The sequence below is a fragment of the Bufo bufo genome, chromosome 9 (assembly GCF_905171765.1).
Source record: "Bufo bufo chromosome 9, aBufBuf1.1, whole genome shotgun sequence".
Lineage (NCBI taxonomy): Eukaryota > Metazoa > Chordata > Amphibia > Anura > Bufonidae > Bufo > Bufo bufo.
The window spans coordinates 156,880,670-156,905,254 of NC_053397.1; the positions used below are offsets into that span (position 1 = coordinate 156,880,670).

The 24,585-nt window shown below is 43.0% G+C and overlaps 1 protein-coding gene across 1 annotated transcript in view; it reads right to left on the reverse strand.

Annotated features, from left to right (window-relative positions):
• Positions 1–10,517, reverse strand: part of NPTXR (neuronal pentraxin receptor) — a 43,201-nt gene extending 32,684 nt beyond the window's left edge. The window contains exon 1 of the mRNA XM_040407243.1: positions 9,921–10,517. Coding sequence (XP_040263177.1) covers positions 9,921–10,481 — 561 coding nt within the window. The 5' untranslated portion in view covers positions 10,482–10,517. The remainder of the gene's footprint in view (positions 1–9,920) is intronic.
• Positions 10,518–24,585: the final 14,068 nt, after the last annotated feature.

Here is a 24,585-nt window from a genome sequence, read left to right on the forward strand (position 1 = left end):
GCGACATGTGCCCCGATCATCCAGGCCTCTGCGTTATCGATTGCTTCAGGGAGTATTACACTTCCATGGAGTACTAAATTTTTATAATCCCCAACAGTCCACTAGAGAACATAAAAAACTATGGCTCTCAGACTTTGGAGACACAGAAACAATTTTTTTCCCCAAAAAAATATTAGTTTTAGTGCAGGCATCCTCAAACTGCGGCCCTCCAGATGTTGTAAAACTATAACTCCCAGCATGCCCAGACAACCTACAGCCATCAGCAGGGCATGGTGGGAATTGTAGTTTTACAACATCTGGAGGGCCGCAGTTTTAGGATGCCTGCTTAGTGTCTCCAAAGTCTGAGAGCCATACATATTGGGCATCGTCGCGTCCGTAAAAATCGTCTTTATAAAAATAACATTTGACCAAACGCCTCGGATGAACAGCGTTAAAAATATAAAATAAAAACAGTGCAAAAACACCTATTTTTGGGCAAAATTTCCATTTGAATCCTTTTTTCCGGTAATAAAGCAAGGGTTAACAGCCAAACAAAACTAAATATTTATGGCCCTGATTCTGTAGTTTGCAGAAACACCCCATATGTGGTCATAAATGGCTATATAGCCACACGGTAGGGCATAGAACGAAGGGAACTCCATATCGTTTCTGGAAGGCAGATTTTGATGGACTGTTTTTTTTTACACCATGTCCCATTAGAAGCCCCACCTGATGTAGCCTAGACTAGAAACTCCAAAAAAGTGACCCCATCTAAGAAACTACACCCCTCAAGGTATTCAAAAGTTACTTTACAAACTTTGTTAACCCATTAGGTGTTCCACAAAACTAAATAGCGAATGTAGAAACAATTTTAGAATTTAAATTTTTTGTTACCTTGCCTCAAAAAAGTGTAATATAGAGCAACCAAAAATCATATTTACCCCAAAACAACAAACACCTTATCCCGTAGTTTCCTAGATGGGGGTCACTTTTATGTAGTTTCTACTCTAGGGGTGCATCAGGGGGCTTGAAAGGGTACATGGTGTAAATAAACCAGTCCAGCAAAATCTGCCTTCCAAAAACCATATGGCGTTCCCCTTCTTCTATGTCCTGCCGTTTAGCCAAATAGTAGTTTACGACCACATATGGGGTGTTTCTGCAAACTACAGAATCAGGGAAACCCATTTTGAGTTTTGTTTGGCTGTTAACCCATTTTTTCCAGAAATAAAGTAAGGGTTAAAATGGAAAATTTTCCAAAAAATAGAAATTTCTAAATTGTTTCTCCATCTTCCATTAACTCTTGTGGAACACCTAAAGGGTTAACAAAGTTTGTAAACCCAGTTTTGAATACCTTGAGGGGTGTACTTTCTTAGATGGAGTCACTTTTTTGAAATTTCCATTCTAGGGGTGCAACGGGGGGCTTCAAATGGGACATGGTATAAACAAAACCAGTCCTGCAAAATCTGCCTTGCAAAACCCATATGGTGTTCCCCTCCTTCTATGTCCTCCCGTTTGGCCAAACAGTAGTTTACGACCACATATGGGGTATTTCTGCAAACTACAGAATCAGGGAAACCCATATTGAGTTTTGTTTGGCTGTTAACCCTTACTTTATTGCTGTAAAAAATGGGTTAAAATGGAAAAGTTTCCAAAAAATAGAAATTTCTAAATTGGTTCTCCATCTGCCATTAACTCTTGTGGAACACCTAAAGGGTTAACAAAGTTTGTAAACCCAGTTTTGAATACCTTGAGGGGTGTACTTTCTTAGATGGAGTCACTTTTTTGGAATTTCTATTCTAGGGGTGCAAGGGGGGGCTTGAAATGGGACATGGTATAAACAAAACCAGTCCTGCAAAATCTGCCTTGGGTATAAACAACCCCTCCTTCTATGTCCTCCCGTTTGGCCAAACAGTAGTTTACGACCACATATGGGGTGTTTCTGCAAACTACAGAATCAGGGCAACCCATTTTGAGTTTTGTTTGGCAGTTAACCCTTGTTTTTTTTCCAGGAAAAAATTGATTATATTGGAAAATTTTCAAAAAAATCGAAATTCTTAAAATTTATGTCCATTTGCCATGAAGTCTTGTGGAAGACCTAAAGGGTTAACAAAGTTTGTAAAAACAGTTTTGAGTGGTTTCTATTATCTAAGCCTCACAAAGTGACTTCAAACCTGAACTGGTCCATAAAAAGTGGGATTTTGAAGATTTCAGAAAAATTTCAAAATTTGCTTCTAAACTTCTAAGCCTTGTAACATCCCCAAAAAATAAAATATCATTCCCAAAATGCTACAAACATGAAGTAGACATATGGGGAATGTAAAGTCATCACAATTTTTGGGGGTATTACTATGTATTACAGAAGTAGAGAAACTGAAACTTTGAAATTTGCTAATTTTTCAAAAATTTTAGTAAATATGCAATTTTTTTATGCAAAAAAATTTACTTCTTTGACCCAATTTTAACAGTGTCATGAAGTACAATATGTGACAAAAAACAATCTCAGAACGGCCTGGGTAAGTCAAAGCGTTTTAAAGTTGTCAGCACTTAAAGTGACACTGGTCAGATTAGCAAAGAATGGCCAAGTCCTTAAGGTGAAATAGGGCTGAGTCCAGGCCCTAAAAAAAAAACTAAAAAAAACCTCACTTGCTCTGGTTGTCTCGCCTCCTGTGGTGTATCTCAGCCCTGGTTAATTACATCACTGCCGAGAAGACAGATTGGCTGGCAGCAGTGAAGTGTGAGAAGTTTTCATGTCACATGAGTGGGATAGAGAAATACACCGCAAGATCCAGGACTACCAGAGCAGGTGATTGTTTTTTTTTATAATTCACACACCATGCCTGGCCAGTCCTACTTTTTTCAGTCCCTGGACAACCCCTTTAGGCTGGGTTCACACTTGAGCGTTTTACAGCGCGTTCAAACGCGCTGTAAAACGCTCAACACATGAAAACCAATGCTTCCCTATGGCCCTGGTTCTCACTTGAGCGTTTTACAGCGCTGAAAAACGCGCTGTAAAACGCCCTACGCTCAAACAAGTACTTGAGCTTCTTTAGGGGGTTTTGACGCGCGTTTGTGGCCATAGGACATTGCAGTCAATCACACAAACGCGAGTCAAACGCGCGTTTACTATTGCAAAAAACGCTCGTCAAAAACGCGCGTCAAAAACGCGCGTTAAACGCGCATATCAAAGACGCTCAGGTCTGAACCCAGCCTAAGGCTGGGTTCACACTTGAGCGTTTTACAGCGCGTTCAAACGCGCTGTAAAACGCTCAACACATGAAAACCAATGCTTCCCTATGGCCCTGGTTCTCACTTGAGCGTTTTACAGCGCTGAAAAACGCGCTGTAAAACGCCCTACGCTCAAACAAGTACTTGAGCTTCTTTGGGGCGTTTTGACGCGCGTTTGTGGCCATAGGACATTGCAGTCAATCACACAAACGCGCGTCAAACGCGCGTTTACTATTGCAAAAAACGCTCGTCAAAAACGCGCGTCAAAAACGCGCGTTAAACGCGCATATCAAAGACGCTCAGGTCTGAACCCAGCCTAAGGGTAACCTCCTATAAACAGTTGACATTGATACAATCAGATCACAACTGGTGGCCTGAAAGATAAATTATCAATATTTAACAGCAGTACAAATTTGGTGCCTGTAGAATCGGCTGAGTTTTTTGGGTGCCAATTAATAGTAAATTACCTACAATAGCTACTTGATCTTTCAGACAGAACTGTCCATTGTTAATGAAACATGTATGATAGTCTACACAATAGATGTTTATCAGGAGAGTTACTAAGGTATTTATGGCCATATTCTCCTTGCACCATACAGGCTAGTACCTGAGATCAGGAGTCTATAACATATTGGGGTACCAACAGTACTATTAGACTATATTCACACAACAGTGAAAATAATTGCCATGAAAAACGGACACACTGTCAGTTTTTTTAATGGCCATTTTTCAACCATTTTCTAGTCGGCTGCCCATTTTTAACGGTCATTTTGCATGATTTTCATTATACATAATGTCCCCCATAGTGGCCCCTAGTATAAATAATGTTCCCCATAGTTGTCCCCAGCAGTAAAAATGGCTCCCAAAGTGACCCCCCAGCATTAATATTGTGTAGCATTTTTTTTACTCCAAAAAAGGTGAGTTCACTTCCAAACGGAAACTGAATGAAGTCCATTGGGGTCAATAGAGTCTGTTCAGTTCCATTTAGGTTAGTTATGTGCCCTATCTAAAAATTCCACTATTTCTGTAGTAGATTTCAGGTGTAATGTGTACCAGTTTTCTGGCAAAATGACCTGTTCCCTCCCACCCACACCTCGCCCACTTTTTACAAAAGTGGCGAGTGTCAGAAAGGGAAAATTTGCAAAGTCTGGAACAAGCCAGGACTTGTGCTGAAATTTGCTACTTTTTGACTCCAGAAAACTGATGAATACACTTAATAAATTTTCCCTATTGAGTTAAATAATAGAATTCTGGCTACCTGCAGCCACCACTAGAAGGCGCTCATGGTATAAGGAATTATGCTGCTTCGACTGAATTCAGTGCTAAAATAAAAATCTATGTGTAAGAAGTGCCACAGAGTTGCTGCAGATATATAAACAGTAAAATGTGTTCTCTTTGATTATGTGGTTTGCTCAATCAAGATAGGGTTTCTGGGTACTAGACCCTACTACTACACTCTCACCCCCAAAGAATAAAAGTTAACCCCTCATTCATTAACATAGTATCTCAATTGTCATGGCCCTTAATATATTACCAGATTTTTTGAGCAGTTTATACCTTGCTGATGCACTGCTATAAAAAAACGAAGCTCTAGAGGAGTTCCTTATAGATTGGCAAAATTATACTAAAATTATATTATCCTCTGAATAAATTAAATTACAGTAGGGAAATGTTGTTTGCGCCCCTACTCTACTGCAGATCAATTAAAGCCAGAGGAATTCATGTTTAAAGGCTATGGACACTTTCAAGGCAATTTTTTATGACTGCATTTTACTTAGAGTAGTTTGGGCAAAAAATTATTTAAAATGTTCAGCCATTTCTGCGGTACAAGGGTTAAAAATCTGTCTTTTTGTAAACTGTCACAGTCTGTTTTCTTTGAATACCCCCCTTCCTTCAGCTGACAGGTAATGTGTAGCTCATATATCTGATCTCATAAAAAATCATTATAGCTCAATTCTTATCAAACTTATAAGAATGTTGCTTAAAAATGTTCATGGGGTCAGATCAGAGATAAGAGCTACACATGAACTGTCAGATGACGGGGTTCAAGGAAAGCAGACTGTGACAGACTGATTTTTAACCCTTGTTTCACAGAAACAGCTGAAAATTTTTAATACAGATCAATCAAAATATATTTTAGCCCAAAATGAGTAAAATGCAATCATTAAAAATGTACCCAACGGTGTACATACTGTTGCCTTTAAAGCAAAACATGTTAAATATTTTCCTCCATTGTGCATCCAATGTTTTTCAGCTATTTTAGATTTTAGCTGAAATGTATGTGGGAAAATACTGTGCTAGAGTAACAAAAGAAGATTTTAGAGTTTAGACGATATTGATAACAAAGTTGCATAATTTTGCATGTACAATATTAATCATTCTGCCACCTAAAACTTCCATTGTTGAAAGCATATTATTGTAGGATCAGTTTCATTTGGTGACTTGCTGGAAATTGAGATTTGGATTGCTTCCTAGTACTGCAATATTGACCAGTTGAGTAATTGTCTCCTGGTGTGCTTACCATTAAATATATCAGTCTGGCAACCATGCTTGATAAATGTCACTGTGACAGCGCCTTTGGGCGACCATAATATCAATGGCAGTATCAGTGTTAATCACCATGTATACAAATGGGTAAACACATTAATGATACAAGGTATACTAGACGATCCTTGATAATTGGCTTCTATCAGACAGCTGAACAAATTTCATTCATGTCACGGTCTCTAACGTGACAGGTGTCATAAGATCTAAGAGACTAGCTGCACGTGATGTGATCTGACAGCCTCTTTGTTTTCACTTTTTTCAGTGTTGTTGCTGGTAATGACCACACCTCTTGTCTCAGGTGTAGCTTAGTGGTCATTCCCACTCCTCTATTTAGTCTGGCTTCACCCATCATGCTATGCAGTTGATAGCTTCAGTCTGGTATTGGAAGTGCTGGTGTGTGGTCCTCTTCTGAGTTCCTGCTCGTCCATTTACTTCAGAAGTTAAGTGTTACTTCCCTTTTTATTTTGTTGTTTCCCCTCTGTCTTTTGTTACTAGGCATCAGGGAGATGCTGGTTCTTTCATATTGAAAGGAACGAGTCGTCTCAAGCCCTGACACTATTGCAGGGCAATTCAGGGTTTCCAGGGTCATAGGTTCCATTGTATGAACATTCCTACCCTCAAGGTCCGTTCATACGGATAGGAGTCAGGGTTAGGATTAGGGTTTCCATAGGTGGTGTCCGTTTCCCTTTCCCTAGCTTTGAGGCCTAGTTCCTTTTTCCTTCCCTCCTGTTGTCAGTGTGGTGTTCCCTCCCACATCACTAACATGACAATTCAGCACAGTCCTATAAATAATAAGAAATGAGAGCTATGTGTCTAGATCCATGGCATGCAAGCTCTGACTTCACATTTCACAATCTGTTTTTCTTCCCATCTACTTTACACACTCCACCATTCATTTTTCATAAACACAAGTAACTGCATTTTAGAAAGGCACCGCTCAGCATCATTTCACATTTCACTCAATTGATTCTCCAGGTTGTAATGAGAAGACTATTGGGTTCCTGCGACAAAGGAAGTCTTCTCTGTTGGAAAATCAAGATTAAGGAGAGGTGCTAATGAGACGACGTGGAGAGTGTGCTGGAGGGAGGCCGGAAAAGGATGTGGAATTCATTATATTGATTCCAGTATAATGTACAGATGTCCAACAGATAATGCTGGCTAGGAACTGTGAGACAGAGATCCAACAGATACTAATACAATTGTATGCTGTTAAGAATACAGAAATGGGACATGATATCCAGAAGAGAAGCATCCAGTAAATATTAGCTGGATAGTACTCACTCAATATATCTCATTATATGGTTTAAAATAACATCTGTAATACATTATTTTTGAGGCTTTGTCTGTCCAGGTTCTGTTATCTATCTATATGCGATGTACCTTCTATGTAGGCAGACCACGCAACTGCTATGGGGCCCTGGAGGGGGATTTGGGGGGGGGGGAGATGCTGATCTCCTTCCTTTTATCTAGGCAAGAAAACAATGTTTTTTTCATGAACTTGCTGCTAGGTGGAGCTGAGTGCAAAGATATCAATGGTAAGTATAAAAATTCCTATGCATTGAGCTCCCCCTAGTGGTGGCTGCAAGCAAACATCTTTGCAGATTTACCAGTGTATATAGTGAGAAATATGGTGCTGAGAATGAACACCATAGTTGTGAATCACCTGTTCCCACTCTTTCTGCCATAAAAGTCAGATTAAGTGGTTGAGGTGGAAAGCAATGTTTTTTAATACAATTTTTTATTAAAATGTCTTCCACTTAAAAGAAACATATAAATTTGGCAGAGAACTGTGCCTTTGCAACTTGTGTTCTGTGTTGCCTCGGAATGATTGACGCATGCATATTGGGAAACTAGCTCGGACAGGGGAGTCGGGAATCCATACTAAGTTTTGTGATGGGGCCCTATAAGATCTGTGTATGCCCCTGCTATCTATCTATCTATCTATCTATCTATCTATCTATCTATCTATCTATCTATCTATCTATCTATACATCTATCATCTAGCTAATCTATCTCTCTTCTTATATGATCTATCACAGGGATGCTCAACCTGCGACCCTCCAGCTGTTGCAAAACTACAACTCCCAGCATGCCCTAAGAGCTGTAGGCTGCCCAGGCATGCTGGGAATTGTAGTTTTGCAACAGCCTGAGTGTCGCAGGTTGAGCATCCCTGATCTATCAGATTCTATCTCTATGTAATATAATCTATTTTATATTCTATCTCTCTATCTATGTAATCTATTTTATATGATCTATCTATCTATCTATCTATCTATTTATCCATCTATTATGTAGCTAATCTATCTCTTTTCTTATATGATCTATCAGATTCTGTCTCTAGGTAATATGATCTCTCTCTTATATGATCTATCTAATCTTATCTATCTAATCTATCTATTTAACCATCTATCATCTATCTAATCTATCTCTCTTATATGATCTGTCAGATTCTATATCTAATATGAACTATATCTTTATCTTATATGATCATCTATCTTTCTATTTATCTCTTTAACATCTCTGATCTATCTATCATCTATATGGCTGGTTGTCTATCTCTCTTATGTAATCTATCTATCTGTCTATCTATCGATTTATCCCTCTATCATCTAGCTAATCTATCTCTCTTCTTATATGATCAGATTATATCTCTTTAATCTGATCTATATATCTATCTTATATGATCATCTTTCTCTCTATCTCTTTTCTTATGTGACCTATCTTATATTATCTATTTATCATTTATATGGGTGTGTATTGATTTATCCATCTATCCAGCTAATCTCTCTTCTTATATGAGCTATCAGATTCCATCTCTGTGTAACATGATCTATCCACCTATATATCTGTCTGTCTCTCTGAATAATGTATTGATAGGATGCTTCCTTTCATATCTGTTGCATGTCCTTACGATGCAGTAGTTATTACATACTCTTTTCTGTGCCTTTTAATATTCATTATTGTTGCCTGTGACTGAAGTCCCTTTATTGTCTGGTATATATTATCAATGAACGTGTTGAATTATTTATATCTACATAAATTTTCTGTACTAGAGATGATAATTAGATTTTGCCTCTGGCACTTGAGATAGCTCTTATATGTTACTGCCTTAGAAATGGGAATATACCATATATATTCACACATAGACTAGTCATAGCAAGATTGATACTTGAAAGTACAATAATACTGAAATCCTTCCCAGATGTCATCATTGACTCTTCTATATGAAAATGTAGAAGAGGTATTTTATCAATGCCGGGAGGTGGAGTTTGCCATTTGGTACAAAATACACCAATGTCATTGCCCACTGCGATAACGAATTATCCCAGTGCACAAAAGAAACAGTTAAATGGAAATGCCAACCTTGCTACATCATCAGGAAAATACCAGCTATAACTTAGTTAGACCAGTCAACTATTGTATATGCCCTCATGTATATTTTATGAACCCAAACCTACTTCTCCCCTCAAATGAATGACATCAGTTTGCACAAGTTACTGCCCAGGCAGGCTGATCACACCGTCGTTGAGGGATTTTCTCAGTGGTGTTGCTTCAGCAGTTTTTAGCCCTTTTTTTTTTTGCAATGCTGAAGTGTTGAAAAGGAGTCTGTAATTCATATATGTACATAAGACTAGTCTAAATATTCTAATAGTCTAATATTCACTCACCATAGGAGTTAAGCATTAGATATAAACTGGCTACTAATAAAACCAGTATTCTTCTTCTTATGTTGGAATATCCTATTCACATCCATGACATGTAGACATTGTCCGCTAATCAATACATCTGTCTACATGGCCTTTGTGTCTTCCTCTCTGGCTGACTGCTAACCTCTTATTTCAGAGAGCACTTTCTATATTTTTCCATTGAGTAATAAAATGTCTTCTCCTTTAAGCACAGTCTTGATAGTGAAATAACATTTCTACACAAGTCTCAGGTGAGTCAGTGATGGCAGTAGGTGAATGTGCATTTATTCCTTTGCAGATTGTAAGCTCTTACGTGCAGGGTCCTCTCCCCCGCCCTTCCTGTTCCAGTCTGTGATTAGTTTCTTGTTAATTACATTTTATATTATGTATGTAATCCCCTCTTGATGTACAGTGCCATGGAATAAATGGCGCTTTCAAATAATAATAATAATAATAATAATAATAATAATAATAATTCCTTACCTCAATCTTTTCAATACGATCTTTCAGTGTCCTGACTGCCTCTTCCAGTTCCTGTACTGCTTGGGGGGAATCCAGAGGCAGGTCTCCCATGGCTCCTTCCTTGTGCCCCCAGCCATCAGCTCCCTCCTGGTAGCCCTTATCCAGCCCATTCTCACAACGATTTAGCTTCCCTGTGAGCTCTCTGATTGCCTCTTGATCAGTCAGGATCTGCTTTTTCTGCTGCAGCACCGTCTGCCTCAGCTGTTCTGCTGTGTTCTGCAAGGAAAGCACCTCTTCCCCTGCAGGCTGTGGGGAGTCTCTCTGCACATCAGAGGGGCACTCCATGGCCAGAGGTGTACACAGGAGCCTGCTGAAGCTTGGGCCACCCTGGGACTTGGATCCGGAGAGCTCAAGAAATGCATCCTTTGATCCATACAATGTCTTAACACCATGGAGAGCTCCTAGGCTCTTCTCTATGGGAGCAGCTGGAGCAGACTCATTTTCAGCACCAAGGACAGGTCCCTTGGTGGCTGGGTGGACACTGGCTATAATGCATATGATGGCACCAAGGAATGCAAGCATTCCTGCCACCAGTAATACAGCCAAAAACTTCAGGGTGACAGCTAAAGTGGGGCCCCTGTGTAGAAAAAATAGACCAACACCCCTAGAGTTATTAGCTGCCTGTGCGAAGAAGAAGCGCTTGCTCTGCCTGCAGAGAGTGTGCCTAAACAGATGGATGAAGAGCAAGCCCTACTCTCTCTAGTGCACAGTCGTTGCTTGGTCTCTGACTTAGGAAGGGAGGGGAAGCTTGGACGTCATTACTCCCTCCGCCTTCTCTTCATTTTTTTATTCCTCTAGTGAGTTAGCTCTGCTCCATTTAACTCCTTACTGTTCAGTATAGTATCGGTTTACCCATTGCATACAAAGCCTGAGAAATCCGTGATGTGCAGACAAAAACAGCTTTTATTCATTCTAGAAAGCAAGCTGATACAAGGGTGCACAGAAAATGTGGCCTGTCATATAAAATATCCTCTAACTGGACCTGTGCCACTACACAGTATACTAATGTACGCACGACCACATATGAAAATGAGGTATCTAGTGCCTCATGCAATCAGTCATTAAAGATGAGTAACAAAATTATTAACAGGCGTTTTTAGCTTTGTATAATGAATCAATCACTACAGAATAATGCCTCTAAAACATAGTTCAATCCGTAAGTTAAAACCAATAACTATCAAAAATGATCAACCAAAAATGAAGCAGATTATTGTGTTGCAACAAGCATATTGGGTCAGACTCAAGACAACTGGTGTTTAATTAGTGGTTTGGTAGCCCAAGGAGAGATCGACCTATCCCTAGGGACACCTGCACCAAAAGTGGCAACCCTACAAAGCTTACCCTAATGAACCAAAGCAGCACAAACAAAACACATGTCCTCGCCGCCATTGTGAGTCTGTGTGGATAATTGTATGGTATGAGTGTCTGGCCCTATAGGTCTGTTGCAACCCTGTAATCTGTTTTATTGCTGGTTGAGTACTGCAATTCTGATATTTGTTGATTGAATTTATAAATTACATTTTTCAGCAGTAATTAAATTTTTTTTTTGCCTTCTTTACCTTGCATTATTCAGTGATTACTTCTATATACTCTATGTATGTATGTATGAATATATACATTGTATATATATATATATATATATATATATATATAATATTTGTAGTCACGGCTTCCCCTGGACGCGTAAGACTACATGACACGCTACCATCTACCTGCCTAACTAACTAAACTAAGCGGCTTGAATTGTGCCTTAACCATCTCCAGCCTGCCAGCGAACGATCGCCGCTGGCAGGCTGGAGATCCACTTTCTTACCTTCCGTTCCTGTGAGCGCGCGCGCCTGTGTGCGCGCGTTCACAGGAAATCTCGGCCATCGCGAGAGGACGCGCCGGCGCGTCCACTCGGAATGAATCAACCACCTCCAGGACGCGTCTGTGCGTACAGCGGTCCGGAGGTGGTTGATTCATTCCGAGTGGACGCGCCGGCGCGTCCTCTCGCGATGGCCGAGATTTCCTGTGAACGCGCGCACACAGGCGCGCGCGCTCACAGGAACGGAAGGTAAGAAAGTGGATCTCCAGCCTGCCAGCGGCGATCGTTCGCTGGCAGGCTGGAGATGTGATTTTTTTAACCCCTAACAGGTATATTAGACGCTGTTTTGATAACAGTGTCTAATATACCTGCTACCTGGTCCTCTGGTGGTCCCCTTTGTTTGGATAGACCACCAGAGGACACAGGTAGCTCAGTAATATGTTGCACCAAGCACCACACTACACTACACCCCCCCATCACTTATTAACCCCTTATTCACCGTTGATCACCCCTGATCACCCCATATAGACTCCCTGATCACCCCCCTGTCGTTGATTACCCCCCTGTCATTGACCACCCCCCTGTAAAGCTCCATTTAGACGTCCGCATGATTTTTACGGATCCACTGATAGATGGATCGGATCCGCAAAACGCACACAGACGTCTGAATGGAGCCTTACAGGGGCGTGATCAATGACTGTGATGATCACCCCATATAGACTCCCTGATCACCCCCCTGTCATTGATTACCCCCCTGTCATTGATCACACCCCTGTAAAGCTCCATTCAGACGTCCGCATGATTTTTACGGATCCACTGATAGATGGATCGGATCCGCAAAACGCACACGGACGTCTGAATAGAGCCTTACAGGGGCGTGATCAATGACTGTGGTGATCACCCCATATAGACTCCCTGATCACCCCCCTGTCATTGATTACCCCCCTGTCATTGATCACACCCCTGTAAAGCTCCATTCAGACGTCCGCATGATTTTTACGGATCCACTGATAGATGGATCGGATCCGCAAAACGCACACGGACGTCTGAATGGAGCCTTACAGGGGCGTGATCAATGACTGTGGTGATCACCCCATATAGACTCCCTGATCACCCCCCTGTCATTGATTACCCCCCTGTCATTGATCACACCCCTGTAAAGCTCCATTCAGACGTCCGCATGATTTTTACGGATCCACTGATAGATGGATCGGATCCGCAAAACGCATACGGACGTCTGAATGGAGCCTTATAGGGGCGTGATCAATGACTGTGGTGATCACCCCATATAGACTCCCTGATCACCCCCCTGTCATTGATCACACCCCTGTAAAGCTCCATTCAGACGTCCGCATGATTTTTACGGATCCACTGATAGATGGATCGGATCCGCAAAACGCACACGGACGTCTGAATGGAGCCTTACAGGGGCGTGATCAATGACTGTGGTGATCACCCCATATAGACTCCCTGATCACCCCCCTGTCATTGATTACCCCCCTGTCATTGATCACACCCCTGTAAAGCTCCATTCAGACGTCCGCATGATTTTTACAGATCCACTGATAGATGGATTGGATCCGCAAAACGCACACGGACGTCTGAATGGAGCCTTACAGGGGCGTGATCAATGACTGTGATGATCACCCCATATAGACTCCCTGATCACCCCCCTGTCATTGATTACCCCCCTGTCATTGATCACACCCCTGTAAAGCTCCATTCAGACGTCCGCATGATTTTTACGGATCCACTGATAGATGGATCGGATCCGCAAAACGCACACGGACGTCTGAATGGAGCCTTACAGGGGCGTGATCAATGACTGTGGTGATCACCCCATATAGACTCCCTGATCACCCCCCTGTCAATGATTACCCCCCTGTCATTGATCACACCCCTGTAAAGCTCCATTCAGACGTCCGCATGATTTTTACGGATCCACTGATAGATGGATCGGATCCGCAAAACGCACACGGACGTCTGAATGGAGCCTTACAGGGGCGTGATCAATGACTGTGGTGATCACCCCATATAGACTCTCTGATCACCCCCCTGTCATTGATCACCCCCCTGTCATTGATCACCCCCCTGTAAGGCTCCATTCAGACATTTTTTTGGCCCAAGTTAGCGGAAATTTTTTTTTTTTTTCTTACAAAGTCTTATATTCCACTAACTTGTGTCAAAAAATAAAATCTCACATGAACTCACCATACCCCTCACGGAATCCAAATGCGTAAATTTTTTTAGACATTTATATTCCAGACTTCTTCTCACGCTTTAGGGCCCCTAGAATGCCAGGGCAGTATAAATACCCCACATGTGACCCCATTTCAGAAAGAAGACACCCCCAGGTATTCCGTGAGGGGCATATTGAGTCCATGAAAGATTGAAATTTTTGTCCCAAGTTAGCGGAAAGGGAGACTTTGCGAGAAAAAAAAATAAATAATCAATTTCTGCTAACTTGTGCCAAAAAAAATAAATTTCTATGAACTCGCCATGCCCCTCATTGAATACCTTGGGGTGTCTTCTTTCCAAAATGGGGTCACATGTGGGGTATTTATACTGCCCTGGCATTCTAGGGGCCCTAAAGCGTGAGAAGAAGTCTGGGATCTAAATGTCTAAAAATGCCCTCATAAAATGAATGTGGGCCCCTTTGCGCATCTAGGCTGCAAAAAAGTGTCACACATGTGGTATCGCCGTACTCAGGAGAAGTTGGGCAATGTGTTTTGGGGTGTCATTTTACATATACCCATGCTGGGTGAGATAAATATCTTGGTCAAATGCCAACTTTGTATAAAAAAAATGGGAAACGTTGTCTTTTGCTGAGATATTTCTCTCGCCCAGCTTGAGTATATGTAAAATGACACCCCAAAACACATTCCCCAACTTCTCCTGAATACAGCGATACCACATGTGTGACACTTTTTTGCAGCCAAGGTGGGCAAAGGGGCCCACATTCCAAAGAGCACCTTTAGGATTTCACAGGTGATTTACCTACTTACCACACATTAGGGCCCCTGGAAAATGCCAGGGCAGTATAACTACCCCACAAGTGACCCCATTTTGGAAAGAAGACACCCCAAGGTATTCCGTGAGGGGCATGGCGAGTTCCTAGAATTTTATATTTTTTGTCACAAGTTAGCGGAAAATGATGATTTTATTTTATTTTATTTTTTTCTTACAAAGTCTCATATTCCACTAACTTGTGACAAAAAATAAAAACTTCCATGAACTCACTATGCCCATCACGAAATACCTTGGGGTGTCTTCTTTCCAAAATGGGGTCACTTGTGGGGTAGTTATACTGCCCTGGCATTCTAGGGGCCCAAATGTGTGGTAAGAAGTTTGAAATCAAAATGTGTAAAAAATGACCGGTGAAATCCGAAAGGTGCTCTTTGGAATATGGGTCCCTTTGCCCACCTAGGCTGCAAAAAAAGTGTCACACATGTGGTATCTCCGTACTCGGGAGAAGTTGGGGAATGTGTTTTGGGGTGTCATTTTACATATACCCATGCTGGGTGAGAGAAATATCTTGGCAAAAGACAACTTTTCCCATTTTTTTATACAAAGTTGGCATTTGACCAAGATATTTATCTCACCCAGCATGGGTATATGTAAAATGACACCCCAAAACACATTCCCCAACTTCTCCTGAATACGGAGATACCACATGTGTGACACTTTTTTGCAGCAAAGGGGCCCACATTCCAAAGAGCACCTTTCGGATTTCACCAGCCATTTTTTACAGAATTTGATTTCAAACTCCTTACCACACATTTGGGCCCCTAGAATGCCAGGGCAGTATAGCTACCCCACAAGTGATCCTATTTTGGAAAGAAGACATCCCAAGGTATTCGCTGATGGGCATAGTGAGTTCATGGAAGTTTTTATTTTTTGTCACAAGTTAGTGGAAAATGAGACTTTGTAAGAAAAAAAAAAAATCATCATTTTCCGCTAACTTGTGACAAAAAATAAAAAGTTCTATGAACTCACTATGCCCATCAGCGAATACCTTAGGGTGTCTACTTTCCGAAATGGGGTCATTTGTGGGGTGTTTGTACTGTCTGGGCATTGTAGAACCTCAGGAAACATGACAGGTGCTCAGAAAGTCAGAGCTGCTTCAAAAAGCGGAAATTCACATTTTTGTACCATAGTTTGTAAACGCTATAACTTTTACCCAAACCATTTTTTTTTTACCCAAACATTTTTTTTTTATCAAAGACATGTAGAACAATAAATTTAGAGCAAAATTTATATATGGATGTCGTTTTTTTTGCAAAATTTTACAACTGAAAGTGAAAAATGTCATTTTTTTGCAAAAAAATCGTTAAATTTCGATTAATAACAAAAAAAGTAAAAATGTCAGCAGCAATGAAATACCACCAAATGAAAGCTCTATTAGTGAGAAGAAAAGGAGGTAAAATTCATTTGGGTGGTAAGTTGCATGACCGAGCAATAAACGGTGAAAGTAGTGTAGGTCAGAAGTGTAAAAAGTGGCCTGGTCTTTCAGGGTGTTTAAGCCATGGGGGCTGAGGTGGTTAACCGCTGCGTAGGAGGAATGCCTAAAGAGGGCATACTCTGCAAGATGTTTATAAAAAGAAGGGCGGGATAGGAGGGTACACAGCACCGTCGTCACACCCAAAGGAGGTGCCTGCCTGGTATATAAGTGCTGCTGACGCCCCTCCCACAAATATAGGCCAATAAATCGGCCTTCATACTTGTGGTCACGGCTTACCTGGGACGCGTAAGACTACATGACACGCTACCATCTACCTGCCTAACTAACTAAACTAAGCGGCAGGGGCGTCGTTAGGTCAAAACATTCAGGGCTGGAGCCCTGGATGTTTTGTCCAGTGCCCAAAATGCAGGGCAGGCGCCACCCATAAGCAAGGTACGCCACCGCGTAGAGCGCACTCTTGCTGGAGGTGCCGGCCCGCGGCGCCGCCTCCTAGCTAATTTATTCACTTTACTTGCCTCTGTGTAATCTCGCACAGGCACACTGGCAGAGGCATCGTCGAGCGAAGTGCGCATGCGCCGTCTTCCAGCGCACCTCGTTCGACGATGCCTCTGCCAGTGCAGCTGTGCGAGATTAAGGAGCTTCTCTGCAATTACACAGAGGCAAGTGAAGTAAATAAATTAGCTAGAAGGCGGCGCTGGGCGGGGAGGGGATCTGTGGATGACATTTATGGGGATCTGTGGTGGATGACACTTATGGGAGATCTGTGGATGACACTTATGTGGGATCTGTGGATGACATTTATGGGGGATCTGTGGATGACACTTATGGGGATCTGTGGATGACACTTATGGGGATCTGTGGATGACACTTATGGGGGATCTGTGGATGACACTTATGGGGGATCTGTGGATGACACTGATGGGGGATCTGTGGATGACACTGATGGGGGATCTGTGGATGACACTGATGGGGGATCTGTGGATGACACTGATGGGGGATCTGTGGATGACACTGATGGGGGATCTGTGGATGACACTTATGGGGGATCTGTGGATGACAGTTATGGGGGATCTGTGGATGACACTGATGGGGATCTGTGGATGACACTTATGGGGTATCTGTGGATGACACTTATGGGGGATCTGTGGATGAAATTTCTTCTCGTCAAAAAAATATTTTGGAGGGTAGCTGCAGAGTCAAAAACCGCTATCACTGAAAACAACTACCTAAAACGTAACTTTTATTAAAGATCATTAAATATAGGTCCCTAACTGGGGACCGATTATTACATGGACAAACACAGAAAAGAGCTGTTGAGGACCAGGCAGAGGACTAATGCTGATGGATAGAGGTAGGGGCAGGACGTTTGGATCCCTAATGTCTGTCCCTAAAGTGTCCCTCAAAATATCCTCAGCCCAGAGATGCACCTGGATGGTAGGAGCACTCTGTCCACGTGCCTCGACTACCTGTCCTTATAACGCCCTAGCTAAAGGTAAATTAACCCATACATATACCTGGGTCCTCGTATACACTAATTACTACATACGATACACATCAAACACTTGGTATTACATTACAAGTAATGTAATACCAAGTGTTTGATGTGTATCGTATGTAGTAATTAGTGTATACGAGGACCCAGGTATATGTATGGGTTAATTTACAAGTAATGTAATACCAAGTGTTTGATGTGTATTGTATGTAGTAATTAGTGTATACGAGGACCCAGGTATATGTATGGGTTAATTTACCTTTAGCTAGGGCGTTATAAGGACAGGTAGTCGAGGCACGTGGACAGAGTGCTCCTACCATCCAGGTGCATCTCTGGGCTGAGGATATTTTGAGGGACACTTTAGGGACAGACATTAGGGATCCAAACGTCCTGCCCCTACCTCTATCCATCAACATTAGTCCTCTGCCTGGTCCTCAACAGCTCTTTTCTGTGTTTGTCCATGTAATAATCGGTCCCCTGTTAGGGACCTATATTTAATGATCTTTAATTTAGGTAGTTGTTTTCAGTGATAGCGGATCTGTGGATGACACTTATGGGGATCTGTGGATGGCACTGTTATGGATGATCTGTCGGGTTGCCCAGACGGCTAGACCCTTCACTGTAGTTATTAACTCCATTCAGCAGTCCCCTATTCACTGACGGGGGGGCTGCTGAAAGGGGTTAATAACTACTGTAAAGGCCCCCCCCTCCGGTGGTGATGAGGACGTGGCTTCATGGGGTATGGGGCATGGCTTCACATGGGCTCGTGCCCCGGATCTCTTCAGACTCTAGCAAAGCGGCTTAAATTGTGCCGTAACCGCTGCATAGGAGGAATGCCTAAAGAGGGCAAAACACCACAACTAACTGATACATAACTTTTTATTGCAAACAACACTTACATGACCAACTTCTCAAATGCGAGAAACATGTCGCAATTAGGTTGAGGAATGTACCTATTAAAACATGAAGAGCGCCATCGAACTAATTTCCGGATGACATTGGTCGGAACTTTGTTCCTAGAGGCAGCAGATGCTGCACCTATCCTGAAGAAATGGCCTGATATAGCTGCCAGGTTCAATCCTAAATTGGACACCAGTATACGGACATGACACACAAACTGAGAGGTGGTGAGTGGTGCCGTGGGAAATGGAAAGAGAGGACTCTCTGGGTCTCGGTCTGTTAGTGCTGCCAGTAACTGCTGAAAGACACGGACTAGGCACCATGAATGTGATGTTGGAAAGAAAATTATTTGTGTAGGGGGTCCTGTTTGAGATCTTTTGGTAACTGGTAAGGTCAGCGTGTAACCGTGGGAACTCAGGCTTAACTGGGAGAGGCTGACAAAACTGCTATTGCCGGAAGTGCACGTGAACTCGCCTGGCTTCAAAAACCCGTAGAACGTTAAGTAGATAGCGGCTTTAAGCACTAGACTGGGGAGTACACCAAAAGGGGCTCTATCTAGCATGTTTGACAAGTCCCTAAAGATTTTGCCAGTGATGGCTTGTCTGCGTGGCTGGTCTTCCGCACGGCATTTACACATACCCTTCAATGCTGTCTTGATAAAATGAGCAGAAAATAGGGACCCCAGCTCAGGATTGTTTATGGCAGAAAAATGTTGTACCCCTGCCAGGTAGGATCTAACGGTGTTGTGAGAAATCCTCAAATCTGCCAATATGTAGTCTATGAAACTAATATTCCCTTGGGGATATTCTGCCTGAAACCTGACAAACGTGTTCCAACCTGTGTTGTAACTCCTGGTCGTGTTAAATGACAATGACCTGGCTATCAGGCTGTGTGCAGAAACCAGATGGTTTGTTAGTCCAGAATTAATGCTGATTAAGGAGGAATGGAGGCCCCCATGTCGTCTGCTTCTGGCATGACCTGTGAAAAGAGAGAGAAGTTAGCCCGTGACAAAGCGTCAGCCGCCACGTTCTGTGTTCCTCGAATATGGGAACAGCAGTAGTGAAAGTTGTATTGTAACAAAACACTAGTCTTCTTGCAAAAGACATAACGTGCGGGGATTTAGATCTACCTCTCATTAAGATGTCCACTGTTGCTGAATTGTCTGAAATGAACGTAACTGTGGAATTGAACCATAAACTACCCCAAACGTATGCAGCAGCCACAATAGGGTAAAGTTCGAACAAGGCTGAAGTCTGTAGAAAACCCGGGATCTGTCTAACTTCTCCGGGCCATGTGCCGGCCAACCAGTGGGTGCCAAAAATGGCAGAAAAACCAGTGCCAGCGGAAGCATCAGAGAAGACTAAGGGAGATGAACTAGTAGCAGCGGGGATGAAAAAAGAAATCCCGTTCCAGTGGCTCAGAAACTGGTCCCACATGACTAAATCTGCCACTGCTTGACCATCTATCTGTATTGGAGTATCCTGCTGTGGTGCCGCGGGAAGAAGTGCCAACAGATGGGAAATGAATGACCTACCCTGTGGGATAATGCACATAGCAAAATTGAACATTCCCAGTAATGACTGTAATTCTGCGTTCGTTGACACTCTCACTACTGTGAACCTGTGGATGACTTCCCTGATCCTTACCGACAAAACGTGACTTACCCTTTTGCTCTTTATTTATTTAATTCCATTTTTTTATTACCTATAAGCCCGGGCATATGTGAAACGAACCTGTGACACCCCGTAGTTGAATTGTCAAGTTGCCCACTGGTAGTAAACGTAACTTATGTACCCAAGTGGTTGCCCCTACTAGACAAGACATAATAAAACAATGCTTGAAACCGCCGTGGCCTGAGTGACGCGTCAGGTCTAATGTTGTGATACGGCAAACTGATGAAAATGTGACTTACCAAATATTCTGAACCTATAACAACCTTTAACAAAACGTCAAGTTGCGAAGCTTGTAACCTAATGGGAAAACCATCCGTGAGGTGAGTTGTTGTATGCTAATAAAGTTTCCCCCCCTTTATTTTTTATTTTTTTTATTTTATTCCACCTGAGGCAAAGATGTGAATGACAATACCAACTGAGAATGGAGAGCTGTGACATGACCTGAAAAGGAGAAATGTTGTGCTATGATGACCCTGGCTCTGGTAGAATGCTGACACTGACCTGAGGTCGTACGTATTAACATTGGGTATAAGTAACGACATAGACCATGCTGCTACACTAAGGTATGCTGCATAAAAAGCGCGGCAAGTGAAAAATATACCCCCCAGAAAATGTCAGCATGGACCATATCGGCGTGTCCTGGGCGAAACCTAGGTACATGCCGCGCAACACAAATGTGCAGCTGGTGAGTCACATATATATCTGTACTTAGTGACTACGGACAACGCTGGCAAGCTGGGCATGCAACCGTGCAACTACACATGTAACCACAAAAATGAATTGCATGCACCTGTAAGATGACATAGAGCGAGCAGCTATACTCAGATTATAATGTACTGGTATTCACCCTGTGTCCCCCACGTGTAGTGCCCCCGCCATGCAATGACTAACCGGGCATGCTTTGTGTGACTGAGAACCTGTTCACGTTAAACAAACGCAGTAATGGCCTGTCCAGCACCTAAAGCACGGCGGCCCGTGCAAGACATGAGGACCTGCATAAAAACCGAGACGGAGTCTCACTGACTCCTGCACCCTAGCCGTACTGCCGCGCGGGAGCCATGACGTGGGCTACCAGGCAGATCATTCCGACCGGACTGTGAACTAGATGGTGCTGCACGAGCTCGTGAGGTGAACACTCACCCGGGACCAGAACAAACTCAGTTACAGTTCCTAACCGCCGAGCTAGATCGGAACCTGCTGACCTGGAACTCATGTGCCTCTCCAGCAGACTCAGGATACTCCAAGCATATACACAGCACCGTCATCACACCCAAGGGAGGTGCCTGCCTGGTATATAAGTGCTGCTGATTCCCGTCTCACAAATACAGGCCAATAAATCAGCCTTCATATATACACTCACCGAAAGAATTATTAGGAACACCTGTTCTATTTCTCATTAATGCAATTATCTAGTCAACCAATCACATGGCAGTTGCTTCAATGCATTTAGGGATGTGGTACTGGTCAAGACAATCTCCTGAACTCCAAACTGAATGTCAGAATGGGAAAGAAAGGTGATTTAAGCAATTTTGAGCGTGGCATGGTTGTTGGTGCCAGACGGGCCGGTCTGAGTATTTCACAATCTGCTCAGTTACTGGGATTTTCACGCACAACCATTTCTAGGGTTTACAAAGAATGGTGTGAAAAGGGAAAAACATCCAGTATGCGGCCGCCCTGTGGGCAAAAATGCCTTGTGGATGCTAGAGGTCAGAGGAGAATGGGCCGACTGATTCAAGCTTATAGAAGAGCAACGTTGACTGAAATAACCACTCGTTACAACCGAGGTATGCAGCAAAGCATTTGTGAAGCCACAACACGCACAACCTTGAGGCGGATGGGCTACAACAGCAGAAGACCCCACCGGGTACCACTCATCTCCACTACAAATAGGAAAAAGAGGCTACAATTTGCACGAGCTCACCAAAATTGGACTGTTGAAGACTGGAAAAATGTTGCCTGGTCTGATGAGTCTCGATTTCTGTTGAGACATTCAAATGGTAAAGTCCGAATTTGGCGTAAACAGAATGAGAACATGTACCCATCCTCTGATGGCTACTTCCAGCAGGATAATGCACCATGTCACAAAGCTCGAATCATTTCAAATTGGTTTCTTGAACATGACAATGAGTTCACTGTACTAAAATGGCCCCCACAGTCACCAGATCTCAACCCAATAGAGCATCTTTGGGATGTGGTGGAACGGGAGCTTCGTGCCCTGAATGTGCATCCCTCAAATCTCCATCAACTGCAAGATGCTATCCTATCAATATGGGCCAACATTTCTAAAGATTGCTATCAGCACCTTGTTGAATCAATGCCACGTAGCATTAAGGCAGTTCTGAAGGCAAAAGGGGGTCCAACACCGTATTAGTATGGTGTTCCTAATAATTCTTTAGGTGAGTGTATATGTATTAAGCAAATATATTGCTGCATTTGTGGGAGGGGAGGCTGATTACAAGGCTAATTACACGCACCTGTGGGCCCAGGCTGGCTGATTACTAGGCTATTTATAGGCACCTGTGGGCCCAGGCTGACGATGATTCAGCTGATTTCACTACCTCTGGCTCAGCCCTAGGATACAGCAGCATGGTGTGGAGGCTCCTTACGGCTGGGCGACGGCAGGAGGGCGCTGGTATTCATGGTAGGATCGAAGTTGTTTGTACGGGACCCACGCTGCGGTCCACGACATGTAGCGCTCTGGGATAAAGCAGAGTTTGGGCGCTAATGGTCGAACCATGGTTGTTTGTATTGTTTGTCTGGCTATTCAGAGGCCTGGTGGGGCCATTGCATACAGTTATTGGGGTAGCATGTGCTTAGAGTGGGCATGGTTGTATGTTTTCTGATACCTGGGTTACATGCGGGGCGCGTGTCTGCAGTTGGCTCAAGCTACGCGTGCTGGGTTTAAGTGATGGTAAATGTGGATCAATGGTCGATTTAAAAAAAAAACAAAAAAAACAAAACTCCTGCAGCATCATGTGGAGGTTCGGTTGCGCCTGGGCAATGGCAGAAAGTGCTAGGCGAGTGCTGGCATTCACGGTAGGATCGGACTTGGTTACACGGTCCGTGACTTGTAGCGCTCTGGGGGAAGGGGGCTGGGCTCCAATGGTCAAATGATCGTAGTTAGGATTGTTACCTTCAAAGCTACATCCGTGTGTCTGCATTTACATTTTGTCCGATACGCCATTCACTACTAGAGCAGCGTTCGCTGTTGCATTACATTAATACTCTGCTCACTTTCAGATTGCATTCATACGGCTGCTTTATACCATGCTCCTCATACTCATACTCATAGCTGTGCCCATACCATGTTTTTAGGTACCACTCACATCCAGAGCTGCATTCACCCACTTGTTCTTACATCATGTGTTATACTCTGCTTCCACTTAAAGCTGCATTTCTTTTCATTGCTACATAATGGTTACTCTGTATTCTTACTAGGGCTATCAGCACACCGCTCTGATACTGCTCTTCCGATAAACATAGCTGCTTTCTTTTCAGGCTTACGTTTCTTTCCTCGTGGTTTGTTACATTCCTTAGGCCTACCTTTTTCTGTTTACTTGGGGGGAAGAGAGAGGGAAAAAAAAAATAATGGGTGGTGTTCTTTAATCCTGGTTTGCATTCACTCAGACTGGTCGCCTTTACTTCTGGTTCGCATTCACTCAGATTGATCTCCCGCCCCAGTTAACCAAATAGCTCCCTAGTGGACAGTGGGCCAATAGGAGTAAGTTCCTACTATGTTTTCACAGTTGTTCATTCGTTTGTCACGACAAGGGTCTTTTCTTAGCGAAATGCAATGCCTCTGGCTCTTGTTTTTCTCCCATCTGTTTCAATTTCGCGGTTGGTTAATGTTTCGTTCATGCAAGGGGTTCGGATCACTAATGTCTATGCATTTTCTATTAGGTCTGGCTCACGTTTTAATTACTTATCGTCACTGTAAGGTCATCCAGGTCAGTCTCTTGGCTTCAGGGGGCCTCATGGCTTCGGGGGCCCGATGACCGTTCTTCATGTTCGTTAGGGGTACAATATGGTGTAGGCTGGTTAGCGTCCTAGGTTTATTGTCGGAGAGGGTCATGGTTATGCGAGTCCCCAAGTCATACTGGAGCTGCATAAGTGGTTTATAAATAATAAAAATAAAAAAATCCGCCATTAGAGTCTCTCACGCATGGCTTCTCCGTTTTAGTTACACATGGCTCCGCCATTAGAGTCTCTCTCGCATGGCTCCGCCATTAGTCTCTCACGCATGACTTCTCCGTTTTAGTGTTACACATATGGCTCCACCATTAGAGTCTCTC